The sequence below is a fragment of the Calidris pugnax genome, unplaced genomic scaffold (genome assembly GCF_001431845.1).
Source record: "Calidris pugnax isolate Ruff unplaced genomic scaffold, ASM143184v1 scaffold41, whole genome shotgun sequence".
NCBI lineage: Eukaryota > Metazoa > Chordata > Aves > Charadriiformes > Scolopacidae > Calidris > Calidris pugnax.
Window position 1 is genome coordinate 6,401,875 of NW_015094509.1, and position 13,849 is coordinate 6,415,723.

At 37.5% G+C, this 13,849-nt stretch overlaps 1 protein-coding gene across 4 annotated transcripts in view; it reads left to right on the forward strand.

Moving 5' to 3' along the window:
* Positions 1-13,849, forward strand: part of SLC26A7 (solute carrier family 26 (anion exchanger), member 7) — an 82,762-nt gene that overhangs the window by 8,870 nt on the left and 60,043 nt on the right. For all 4 annotated transcript variants that reach the window (XM_014965163.1, XM_014965167.1, XM_014965164.1 and 1 more), the window contains exon 2: positions 895-1,194. In XM_014965163.1, coding sequence (XP_014820649.1) covers positions 1,002-1,194 — 193 coding nt within the window. In that variant the 5' untranslated portion in view covers positions 895-1,001. The remainder of the gene's footprint in view (positions 1-894; positions 1,195-13,849) is intronic.

Below are 13,849 nucleotides of genomic sequence, written 5' to 3' on the forward strand. Positions count from 1 at the left end.
ACCCTTTCAGTGAAAAAATTTTTCCTAATATCCAGCCTGAACCTCCCCTGGTGTAACTTGAGGCCATTTCCTCTTGTCCTGTCGCCTGTGACTTGAGAAAAGAGACCGACCCCCTCCTCTCTACACCCTCTTTTCAGGTAGCTGTAGAGAGCAATAAGGTCTCCCCTCAGCTTCCTCTTCTCCAGGCTGAATAACCCCAGCTCCCTCAGCCCCTCCTCATAAGACTTATTCTCCAGACCCCTCACCATCTTTGTCGCCCTTCTCTGGACCCGCTCCAGCACCTCAATGTCTTTTTTATGGTAGGGGGCCCAAAACTGGACACAGTAGTCTGAGACTTCTGCCTCCGGAGAAAAGCTGTATATGTTTTCAGCAGGATTTATTGCTACCTGATGTTCTGAATTTTCTACAGAAACAAGCTTGTAACTGTCATTTGGAAGACAAAGCAGTGAGGGAGTAAAACAAGTTTGCTAGCACCGGGGTTGCTGAGGACTTCATGCCCTCCAACTGCAGCCAACCCCTCTCTCGGGGGAGAGCCGAGGCTGCTCTCCTGGGCTTGGCAGGGAGATGCCTGCTCCGCCGGGCACTTCCCGCTCCTATTAGCATAGCCCAGCCTATATTGTACACACACCCACTCGTACCTCCTTTTGCCACTGGACTGAGGCCAAAAGCACAAGCATTACAGGGAATATAAAGCGGGAGGTTACTGGAAAGAATCGCAAACTACCGTGAGACTTGAGCAATTTTTTTTGCAAAGAGCAGAAAGCATGATCTCTGCATTTCATGTAGCTGTTTGTATGATTGAAGCATTTTAATAAGTATTTTTGTTGAGTATAGTTACAGAGCAGCTGCAGAAATCTTAAGTGCTTCTGTTAATATTTTTTATTTCCTCTGTAGTTTTGAAACTGCAAAAACCTCAGAAGAAAACTGGAGGCTGACACAGATCAGGGTGATTCCTCAACTGTTCACTCTTCTGGAAGAAGAACTGCTTCTGGGGGGTAGGGATGATGACAGGGGCAAAAAAGAAAAGAAGTGCAGTCTGGAGGAAGATCCAGGCTGTTCGCCTTGAAGATATCAAACTCTGGTGCATGAGAAGGCTGCCCATCTTGACATGGGTGCCTGTCTACAACTGGAAGGAAAACTTAATTCCTGATACAGTTTCTGGGATGATGCTAGCCATCCAACAGGTGACTCAAGGTACAGTTAACTCATTTCAGATTCATAGTTTGAAATCTGGTCATGCTGAATAGGTCTGGTCTTCTTTTTCCTTTTTTTTTTTTTTTTTTAATTTTTGTTTTCTGTCTTGTTTAATATTATCTTAAAGCTTTTGTTAAAACAAAAGACGTGCTGGTATATCTACTGTTGATTTAATCTAAATAAAAATATACAGGGGGAAAAAAGTATAGTCTTAACTCTTATGTGTATACAGTGGATGTGCAAATGTGAATAGAAATGCCTTGTGTTATTGTAGCTAATTTCTGTGAGCTGGGACTTTACTATATATCCCATCCCTTTGACAATTTTTCAAAGACTTAATTTAGAAAATAAGAAAGCAGTAACACTATTCACACAGTGTATGGTTATAGATAATGTTTTATCAGTTAAATGACCACCTTCCCACATTTCAAAAGGTAAGCAAAATATATCTACCTGACAATTGCATCATAAGGCATAATGTTCTGGAGTAAACATTTGCATTAAACTGTTACTTGTGGAAGCCTGGAGTGCAGCAGGAAAAATTAACAACTTTCTGTGCATAAAGGGTGCTTCTGTCAGAGACATTGATTGCCCACGGGGAGAATCTGCCTGCATCCACGGCTTGCATACTTCAGCTTCTGTGTTGATTTAAAGCTGTATCACTTTACCTACCACATCTCTTTTCAAGTGGCAATATAGAGGTGGAGCTAGACTCCATTTGGCAGCTTAAAAAAAAAAAAAAAAAAAAAAAAAGAAAAACTCCCGAAACCAAAAGCCTGCACAATGACCTGAAGAAACCTAAAATCCCAGTAATGCAAGTTTGTAAAGTGATTGCTACCAGGAAACAAATGATTTTGTTGAGTTTTGATGGGTCTTTGATAGTGTCACCCTCTTTTGGCAATATTTTATTTGTCTCAGGCAAATCAGCTTCTTATCTGCCTCAGGTGGACTTTAACTCCTTCCCTTATGTGAGCTATATATATTATTTCTTAACAATTTCCCATATTAGCTATACTTAACTACCATTCATGTTGTTAAATTATAAGCATTCCTTTAATTCAATTATGCTGGAGCTGGAAGCAACCAGTTTGTGTAAGTATTTGTGCTTTTCAAGTAATTAGGAACATCTGCATTGGCATGATTTAACTTTAAGAACCTTAATACCATAACACTGTAAAGTATCTAATTTCACTGGTATGTGCATATACAACGACTGTAATTAAAATGCTGCTAATGATTGTATGTTGAAATTCATCAAAAATATTAAATTAAACAGCAGTTCTGTACTGCTGGTAGTTTTAGCCAGGATTTTCATGTTTAAGTCTTGTAGCAAGAAGTAATTTAATGTAACTCATAAATTTAAGAAAATCCAGTGAAGACAGAAAATATTTGTTTTGGTTTTGTAGATTATTTTTATGAAATCCAGAAATAATTTTATCTTTATTTTATGCTGTTTAAAAACAAATGCATTGAAACTTCTCCCTCCTGATGACCTGTTTTTCCTTCCTCTCTCCTCACTATGTTTCAAGATTTCAGAAAGATTTTAGGGGATGGAAAAGGAAGAGAGCTAGATACCAAAGCATTTTATCATGTTTGTGGTGCTTTTACTTGAACACAACACATTTTTTTAGACCCTGCTTGCATTATCTCTTTTCCTAGTGTTCAAAGCCTTCCTGTTACCTGGACTATCCTTTAATGTGAGAATCATGCAAGAAAGTTAAAAGTCCCATTTGTTATATAGCATGAAGGGAAAAGACCCCCAAAATTTTGAGAGGTCTTATTGTCTCTGTTTCCTTCCACCCACAAAATAAAAAAAGCGTTTTCTTAATAAAATGAAAGGCAGAAATTCTGACAATGGTAGGAAAAAATTAGTAACCAGTGATAATTGACATGTACAGCACAGTGTAATTTGGTGTTCCAGCAACATGTTTAAGTAAATTCAAGTATATGGAAACATATGGAAAAAACTTCAGTTTCCTGAGTGATGAAAGGTGCATACTCCAGGATAGAGAGCAGTCCAGTAGCTTAAGAATAATTAAGAAAGACATTCCAACTGAGCTATGTTTTTCACAATTTCCTACCGTGGGATTTTTTACTCATCTGGCATTAGCCATGTCCAGACTACTCAGGCTGGCAGCTGGTCTCATCTGGTTTAGTGTGTCTATTTTCCAACTTCTAATCTAAATTTTAGATGGCATAGTTGGATTCCCTTTGTGAAGGAAGGAAGGAAAGAAGAAAGTCACTGTCCTTAATGTATCATAGTGAATGTAACAAGGATAATGCTCATAACTACTCCCAGAATTTTCAGAGATTTGTTTCTGTAGAATTCCTGTGCAGTAGCAGGTTTTGGTGTCTGCCTTATAAGGGAGAAAAATAAAAGAGAAAATTAATAGAAATCCCAGCAATCAAGGTATGCAGATAATGTTTGCTCCCAAAAAGTCTTTTATAAAGGTATAGGAGGGTTCAGAATAGCAGTTCTTACGCCGTCTTTTATTTTGGATAAGTTTTAAAGATCTACTACCATTAATATTCTGATTTTCAGGGTCAAAAATTACTAGTTTCTAAATGTGATTTAAGCCTTCAAACTCCTGTAAGATATCTTGGAGTCAGGTATTTGAAAACTGAAACACTTGAGCTCGTATATGAGTTCAGGTTTAAATATCTTCCATCGTGACACACACACACTAGAAACTATGTCCTGTGGTGACAATCTAAGAATGGTGTACTAGAAAGTCATGCTACCTATGTATTTAATTGTCTTTACTTTCTTGAACAGTGTGAAAGAAATGGATGATTAGAAGGTAAGGTGGTACTTTGCCTAACACTGATCTAAGGTAAACCCACACAGCTCTGTCTCTCTCACAATGTTATCCAATAAAGAATATAATAACTATCAAAAAAAATCCATAAGAAATTATACAATAATTTATTCAGAGAGTAAATCTTTTGACTCTGCTTTTCAAATACTGTTGAAAGTGGTTTAAAACATGCCCAAGTCATATTTGACCATTCAGAAGGAAGGCATTGATTGATGGCATTCAGTGCAACTGATGGATCCAGTACTGGAGTGGGGGAGAGAAGACTGAGGAACGTAGGGAGATGGAAAGGAAAGGCAAGGGACTATCATGATGTGCTACTCAGCATTTGTGATGAGTCATTGCTGAAACCCATCATTCTCCAAGTGTTCTTATTGTTCTTTCATTGCCTGCTAAATATGCCAAGTTAATCTTAATTCATGAGTCCCAAAATTCCCTGCTGAACTTTTCTGTCCTTTTTGCCTATTGAAACAATACTTAGATGGTCTCTGTGTATGTCCTCTAATTTTAGAGTCCTGTAGCTAATTACAAGATGGAGAAAAAAGTGCCAAACAGAATTATTTTCCACAAATTGTATGAAAATGGCCAGTGGAAACAGACCCTACAAGTTCTAAAAAGTGATAATAGAAACTCATATCTTGTTAGCCATTAGATAATCTGTGTTAGCTGTGGGAGGGGTGGAATGTCCTTCCAAACACACTGATTGCTGGAAAGATTCAGTTGGAGCTTGCACTGTCTCAGACTGTAAAGTCAGTCCACTGCAAACCAAAACCAGTAAAAGCAACTAGGCTTCATCAGTTCCAGCACAGAAAACTATCATTTAATAATAACTCAACACCTTATTTTTCAGGCATAGATTCCTTATTCTTACTCTGATACCTAAGATTGAAAAATAACCTTTTAATCTAAAATGAACTTTGCCATCTAGTCTTGGGGGTTGCTATATACTTTCACAGATGGTTAAGAAATTTGAGCTTTCGTGTTTTGGTAATCGCTACATAATTTGCCCGTGTTTATCAAAAATCTTTTTTTTTGTAGACTAGAGCAAGATATCTTTAAAGTAACAAATAAATCCTTAATTTGGTTCTTGAACTAGCACTTCATTCCTCTCTTTGTTTTCCCTTTAAAATTAATTAATGCCCCATCAACAGTCATCATATAAAGGTGTTTCTTTCTGTTTCATTTTGTGTTCCTCACCCAGACACAAAAATTCAATTACTAGGTCCATGCAGATGTCTCTTAAGTGCCTGAGTTGGGTTTTTCTCTCCAAATTACAATTGTGTTAATAAAACAAATGTTCTGCAGTGTAGGTATCTAGCTCTCAGGAAGCTGCTTTTGCGTTCTTTACTAGTCAATTGAGATCTAGATGATAAGAGTCAGTGAAATTGTTGGTGTTCAATCTGCTTGTAGGAGGTGGTGAATTGGTGAATAGCCTTTGCATTGCTATTTTTGTTCTTTTTCTTTTCTTCACTTACAGGTCAAGATAAAGACAGTTTAGTAAGTTTTCTTGCTTTTGTTTTTCTGATTACCTCCCCTGTCCTTTGAGGGGGAGTGAGTGAGTGGCTGGGTGCGCGGCTGGCCAGGATCAGCCCACCACAGGTGTGATTCATCTGACTAAATCTAACCTTCTACTTTGTTAAGGTTGATTGGTAAGGTTTCCATTGAGTGTAACGGGGGACTGGATCAGTGTGTAGACACAGGCATCGAAATTTAGGTGAGATGTGTCTTAGCCATTTTATCTGTGGCATTCTGGGTAACACACAGTTCATGTTCAACATGGTTAAAGGCAGGTCTTACTTTCTTTCCTGTAACTTGTCCATTGACCCATCACAATAATACCAGAATCCTTTTTGTGGCTTTTTCATGTGACATGGACACTACCTACTTGCATGACAAAATAATTTGATCATAGAATCATTTAGGTTGGATTGGACCTTTAAGATCATTGAATCCAAGTGTTAACCTCGCACTGCCAAGTCCACCACTAAACCATGTCCCTCAGCACCACATGACATGTTTTTTAAATACCTCCAGGGATGACGATTCAACCACTTCCCTGGGCAGCTTGTTCCAATGCTTGACAACCCTTTCAGTGAAGAAATTTTTCCTAATATCTAATCTAAACCTCCCCTGGCACAGCTTGAGGCTGTTTTCTCTAGTCCTATCACCTGTTATTTGGGAGAAGAGAATAACCCCATCTCTCCACACCCTCCTTTCAGGTAGTTGTAGAGAGTGATAAAGTCTCCCCTCAGCCTCCTTTTCTCCAGGCTAAATGGCCCCAGTTCCCTCAGCTGCTCCTCAGAAGACTTGTGTTTTGAACCCCTCACCAGCTTCAAGCTGTGTCCAAATATTTCTCAGTTTCCTTGCATGATAATATTAAGATGTGTTATGATGCAGTCTTTCCATGTAGCCCATAAAGCTGTCATCGTGTTTTTTCTGTAGCCTTCTGAACATGTGCTATAGCCCCTTCATATCCTTTCAGAATGCAGCTGCTTAGCTCATTTTCACAGTTTGTGGTAACTTTTTATTGCACCAAGCAAATTATTCATCTTTACTTTCAAGGCCTTTCATAAGTGATCTTTCCTGGCATCATTTATTTATTACCAAGCTGTTGATCTGCCTCCGATTAATCCATTTTGCTGGCCTTCTCCATCCAGTCTTGTCTTTTCAAACAAATAGCTTTGTGCTTCTCTCAGGATTCAAATTATGCAATGTATGTTGGTTGGTACATCACATCTCAATATTTGCTTTTGGATTGTTGTTTAGAATGTGTTTATTTGTGGTTTGGTTTTTTTGTTTGTTTGTATGTTTTGGTGTTGTTTTTTTTTTCCTGGGCAGAACTATGTGTACTGTCCACAAAGGCTGGCATCTAGAGGCCATGTAGATAATGATGCAACCCATCCATAAGCTTCTCTGACTGTCACGAACTGTAACAAAAAAAATAAGTCTGAGTCTGAAAATGTCTATAAAAATATGTCCTCTGTTGTGCAACTGAGTTCACCGCAAGAGAAATTATCCCCAAAGTTAGTCTGCTTAAGTATGTATGTAAGTGTACATAACTTATTTATGTACAACAGTTCTCTGTATAGTTAGGGGACACAAATGTGTCTGAAGTATTTTGGTTAGGACAGTATACAATGTGAAAATTAAGTGCTCTGCTTAACACCTGAAGTTACCTTATTCTTCATGGATATAAGTTCCTAATGTGGGTGCCTAACTTCAGACAATGTCACCCCTTCCCACCAATCTTCTTCCAAGATCTCGCTTGAGGTTTTCATAATTACAATCCTCTTCTGCAATTAACGACCAGAGAAACTTCTGCTTAGACAAATACATGGTTTAATTTCTGTTTGGTCATTCACTGTGGGATCCCAATACTTGCACTCTGCTTTTTTTATTATATCATCTTGTAACTCTTTATACCATCCATTAATAGAAAATTATATGGGGAGGGAAATTAGAAACACACAAGTGCTTTTGCTTGAAACATAGAAGTGACTCATGCAATACTGTATTGACAGTTCATGGTGCAAAGAATACAGGTTCCAATTGTTTGCTACTGATATGAATGTCCAACATCACGACTGAGTTAGATCCTTCCAAAAAAACCCAAAAGCACAAATGTTTTTTCAACCTTAGGAAAAAAGAAGACAAAACAAAGAGATGGTACTTTCTTCTTAAGTATTTGGTCTAAACTGAAGCCTCAGTACAAAATTAGTTTTGCTGAAGGATGATAACTTTACCCGTGTGGGAAGTGGTCAATTTGTAACTGAGTAATGGTAGTGTGTAACTGAGATTAAACATAGAAAATGAAATGCACTCAGATCAAGGACTGAGATGGGTAATCGTCACCTCAGAATTCTTGACAGAATAGGTAAGTGACACTGCAGATCCAGTAACAAGTACCTTTGATAATTCTGTCAAATTTGGAATGATGTTCCATGATTAGATCATAGTGGGTATAGTGTCATATCCAAGTTACAAACCAGGTGAGACACTGCACTGGATACAAGAAATAGAGGTGTATTTCCCTTTAATGATAATAAAATAATATCTACATGTATAGCAACAGAGTGATTGACTCTGCTATCCAATTCTGAAGCAGGGCTCTAGGACAGCTAGTAGGTTGCTTCAGATTTGTATATGTATTCTAAAGACAGTTCTGCTGATGCTCTCAGTTAGGGGTATTTTTAATAATCTGCTGGAAAATAATTAGAAAAAAAGTGTGTTGTAAGGTGGATTAGGAGCTGGAAAGAAGCTGATGACCACAGGTGATGCTGGCTGTTTGTCCATTATCTGAAATACAGCGTGCATTTTTGTTTGACTGTTTATGGAAGATGGTTTCAAACTTCAGTAGGAGAAGAAAAGGAAAAGGATCAGAAAAAGATTATGTTAGGGAGAAGAATGAAATGAGTTGTACAGGTTAATTGAAACCTAAGAAGGTTTTTCCTCACCACGAAAGGCATTTAAAGTAAAAGACAGTTGCAGCATACGAACAGATGAGTATAAAGGAGTATGAATATGTTTAGACTTAAAATTGGAAGTAGTTTCTGAAAATATTCCATTAAAATATTGGGATAAGAAGATGTATCTCCTTATCATATAATTCCATTCATAAGTATACTAAATGACATGTTTCTTGTCATAAAAGGGAACAGAACACAGGGCACAAGGGAGTTCCCTCACAAGACTGTGTTTCCTTTCAATATCTGCTGCTGCTCAAAAAACCTGGGAATTTTTCAACTGAGGTGTATCTATAAAAATGTTAGGACAAATGTGTGTTATTTTTTCAAACTAAAATTCTGTCACTGTATTTCTGGATTCAATCTTTATCTTGCTAAGTTCCTGGTATGCTTCTGGATTCGTTGTGCTATTTGTTTTGAAATAAACATCTGTCCATGTGCTATACAGCATATACTCAAAAGTCATCCACGTGGAAGCATGTAAGTATGAGATTTGGACGTTCAAATTTATCAGATTTGGGACTATGACAGTGTTTCTAATTTTTTTTCAAATGTATTTTTTTGTAGTCAGCTAGCACATGGATACACTTCATATAGCATTTATATGTAGTGTTATATTTGCTGCCTTTTCTATGACCTATCATGAACAAGAAATGCTTTGGCTCAAATGGGTTTTTGTGGGCTGTTTTTGGGGGCGGTGGAGGGCCCTTGAGATATATTTCCTCTAAGAGTGAAATATGTAGATGGCATCTGATGAAATCAGTATTGTTATTCCTGCCAACTTCTTTTTTCATTCCGCAAGCCCAATAATAACTCACTAAGGATTGGTGTTTTGTATGTTTTAATTAAAGCTAATTTAATCTTGGTCTGGATTTATTGCTGAACAACTAATTCCTTAACACTGGCTGGAGAACTTGCCATTAAAAAAAATGAACTATACTGCTTTCATGCATTCCAGAACTGGTGCCCAGTGTTTTGGAAGGCATGATGCCAAAAACGTATTTTTTTTTTTAGTGTTGGTTGTTTTTTTTTTTTTTTTTGGTTGTTTTTTTTTTTTTTTTTGGTTGTTTTTTTTTTTTTTTTAGCTTTTCATGGAGGAACCCCAGCTGTGTCTTCTCAAGAGTGATGGTTGCCGGGGCTTTTTTCAGGCTCTGACCATAAATGTAGACATAAATATACTCTGAGCAGACTAACTGGAGCTAATAATTTTATTAAAGGGTAGATCTGTCTTGTAAATATACATCTGGCATACAAATAGCATGTGTAGATGAAATTGAATAAGCACATTTGGAAACAGAGCCAGAAAAATCTCCTAGAGAATACATTGGAGAATCCATGTAGTTCATAAATGATTTGTGGAAGAGTGTGTCCAGCTGAACTCTGTTATAGTTCTCCCACACAAGGAATAATGATGTAAGCTGATCATGAAATGTAACACGTTAGAAAGTACACGCAGGGCAATGTTTTGTATTTATACAACTTTCAAGCAGAGGAGAAAGGCACCGATGCTGCTGTGCGTGCGATATTTCATTTCAAATGTCTATTAAAATTCTTCCACCTGACGCGTGAGCTGGTGCAGACCTGTCCAACAAACGACTAGAAATGTGAATTCAGCGTCTGCACGACCTGTGACTCCTTTGGAACCGAGTGTCTGGGGACACTTGTCTCAGTGCGATGAGAGGAGCGGTGCGGATGATGTCCCACCCCTGAGCCTGGGGTGGGGTGGGGCCGAGCACCATGGACAGAGGCTGGGAAACCCGGGCAAGGCTTGAGTCCCTGAAGGAAAGAGGAGCAAGGACTTCACCTAGAGTCTTCCAGGTTAGAGAGGCCAGGAAAGCTCTGAGTGCTGAGACCCTTGGCCACCGATTTGTCAAAGTGGATGCCCTTTTCAGGGATTTAAAAAAGTCCAGTTCATCTTGGTTAAGGCCCGTCATCAGTCATGCTTGGTCTTTGTTTCTCTGCCACATTGATACTTCCAAGAAGACTACCTCATAGTTACCTGTTTGCCAGAAAACTATTATGTCTTTCATTCTCTGTTTATCCTTACTGAGATGCAGAGGAATTTCCCTATCAGCCACTTTCAAAATGCCCTTTTAATTTTATTTTGGGAATAGCCAAAATCTTCAGGTCCTATAGCTGAGCACTGTGTAATAGCTCATAGAATTCTCTATATAATAATTTATAAAATCTCTGTGGTGTTCAGATATTGTGTCAAATTCATCCTCAAGAGGTCTAAACATTTAATCTCTGATTGTCAAGAGTCATGATTTTTTTTTTTTTTTCAGGATCTCCATGATAGACATATTTTTTCTGCCTGATTTTAGGTGTATCCAAGCTTCTTTATGTACAGTAGGGTCAAGCTATCTTGAATAGAGAATTCATGCTGTCTACTTTTTTTTTTTTTTTCCTACCATAATACTCACATCTCCTTTATTTGGAACATCAAGATACAAGTGTTATTATCTGGAGATCTGCTACGTGGCAGAGTAAAACAGTGGTTTCTCAAATATACCTTTGATGTAGTTGCATTTCATGTATGTGAAATACTGTGAATTTGGGTACTATGACTAATATAGCTGAGGTGCTTAATTCTCACCAGACTGAAGGAGAGAGTTACACAGGAAGAAGCTGTACTGAAGCATCCTTCAGAAAAAAGGTAGTGGTTGCTAACTCAACATTGTGTGGTCTGTGAATGACTTATGCTACATTTTTCAGAATCTGTCCTTCCATCTTGCTTTTGCATTCTTCATTTGCCTCAGGGTTAGGAATGACAGAAGAACTAAGGAATGATTTTGAGCTCTTTGTCTTTAAATAAGTCAGAGAGAAGTTACAATCCACATACGTAGCACCAGCAAATGGTGTGAGTAGGAAACAGATCTTTCAAGTGTGAGGTGTATGTGTGTACCATTGAGAAAACTTGTACTGAGCTTTCCAGGTTTTGGAGTTACATGACATTATTTCCAAAGGATCATTTTATTTAGTAGCTTTTAACAAGTAAGTGTCAAAGAATCTTCCAGAACTGTAGGTTTGTATAGGAAAATGATTATGAAATATAATATTAAAAATGTTTTCTGTGGTTATGTTGTTTTATTATATTTTTTTTAGTTCAGTAAAAGTTAGCTATCCTGGCGTTAGGAATAAAGCCTGCGATATGAATCATTGTGTGTCTGTTTTGTTGGTTCTCCAAGAGACGTTGATAGGAGACTCATTAAATATGTGTTAATTCTACATTTTAGGGGATCTACGGGAAATACTTTTCTTACTACATAATTCATGTTTGTGAACTAAGGGAGAAATTGTCTTTTTCTGAAGCATCCGGGAGCGATCACAACTGCGATAACATTTTGAGTGGGATAAGATATATTTTGGGTTCTCTAAACTTGAGGTCTGACCATCTTAATACAGTCACACTTAAGAATAAAAGGTTACAATAACAAAAAGATATTTGAATATATATACTAGCAGAAAACCTTTTACATTTATAGCTTTTCCCAGTAAATAGTAAATGATAACAAATTTTGAAACTTCTCCATTTAATTATAGATTTACTATTTTTCCTGCTTCTTTTTAATTTCTTTTTCCTTCATTTAAATTTCTGGTTCATATATTGCATTTCCAAAAGACATGGTATAGCTTTCCTCAGACCATATGCATCTATCATGAACGTATTTCCAGATGCAGAAAATTGTTAACTAGTTGACCATACTTTGATGATTCATAGCTCTTTCTATGGAAAATATTTTTAATTGCTGTAATTTTGGCACTGATCTAATTAGCAGAAAGTATCAATTTAACAATCTGGGACCTTTCTTCTGTGGTGGGACATGGCCTTGTTTCTGGTTGTATCAAGCTTGGGTTTTTTTTGTAGTTATTTGCATTTGACACTTACCAACAGTGCTGCAACGTGTCCTGTGTTTCAGCGCATTATACCAGAGGATCGTTACGTGTCTGGTGCTAGTCAGAAAGCACGGTTTTCAATGAAGCTGTGTCACACAATGTTATCTCGTGATAAGGAGGTCGTTAAAACAAAGAACCACAATATTAATGTGCTGTATCTGAACTTACTGTTCATTCTTTGTTTGCATTTCTTTCCATGGAATTTATATTCTTATTTGAAAACCTTAATGTCACTGCCATGGAGGCTTCTCCATATTACCAGTGAAGATTATGTGGGATCCTTATTTTATGATCTGTTTCTTTTGAGTATTATTACTGTTCGGAATGAAAAAATTAAAATAATGTTTCCTGTCTTTTGACTAGTTCTTGAGCATATGGAATGCATTGTAGTGCAGTTTAATATGAAAATTAATGAAGTGAGCTGAAATATACTACTGATTATATCTTTTAAAGTATTTGAACCTTTAGAACATTATATGCCTAATCAGAAAGCCTGAAGTCTTTAGTAATTCTGTTTTATAATGCCCCTCTGCTCTTGCACAATTGACATGCTTCAGTAATGGGAGCAAAAAGCTAACAGAGCCAGAATTAGAGACAAAGGCTGGTAATTTTACCTCTGTCCTGACTGTCGTGACCTCACCATGAAAAAACACGAGACATGGCTTCTGAAAACTTAATACAAAAAGACTGTGAAAGGTCTACGTGTGAAAGGGAAAATCAAGGGCTAGATTTACGTTTAGGTTATCTGCCTGTAAACAAGAGAGATTTCTCAGCAGCAAGTCTATGAGTAAAGCAAAATTCCCATTGAATATTGGGGGTTTATTGGACAAGGTAGCCCTTTTTCCACAGTTTTACAGGCCAGATTTCTGTCAGCCAGTTCTTCTGGCCGTAAGAGTTCAGTCAGGTTGTGCCACTGTGTTCCCCTCAGCCCTGTTCAGAGAGCTGAATTGAGATGTTGACACAGTTTCTGTGTGCGTGACCTAGGGCTGGGTTGAGCTTCTTGTCCTCTACCCACAACGTGTACGGTTTATGCTGGATCAAACACAGTCTGGACATAATTGTCCAATGTTTCAGCTTCAGAAAGTCTTAGGAGACATGAAAACAAAGTAAACACATGTAGAGGGGCAATAACTGGCCAGAATATTTTGCGGTAGCAGAACCCTTGTTTTCCATGTAAATGTTGAGAGGAAAGAACAATGTATACTGTTCTTAATCCTGGATTAATTGGAAATATTGAATAGTAAAAGAGCCAGTAGTCCCTCTTCTGGAAATATTTTAATTTAGCCTGCGGTGTATTAGTGTACCCTTCAGTTTTGTTTTGTACAGCTTCTGAGCTGACCTCCTCTTGAACTGAGTGATTAAGTTACTTAGGGTGAAAGCTTATTCAAAGTGAACAGTGCAAATTTTACAAGGAAAACTTCAAGATCCAGAATTCACACAATTAAAACACAAACTTGAGAATAATATGAACATAATCTG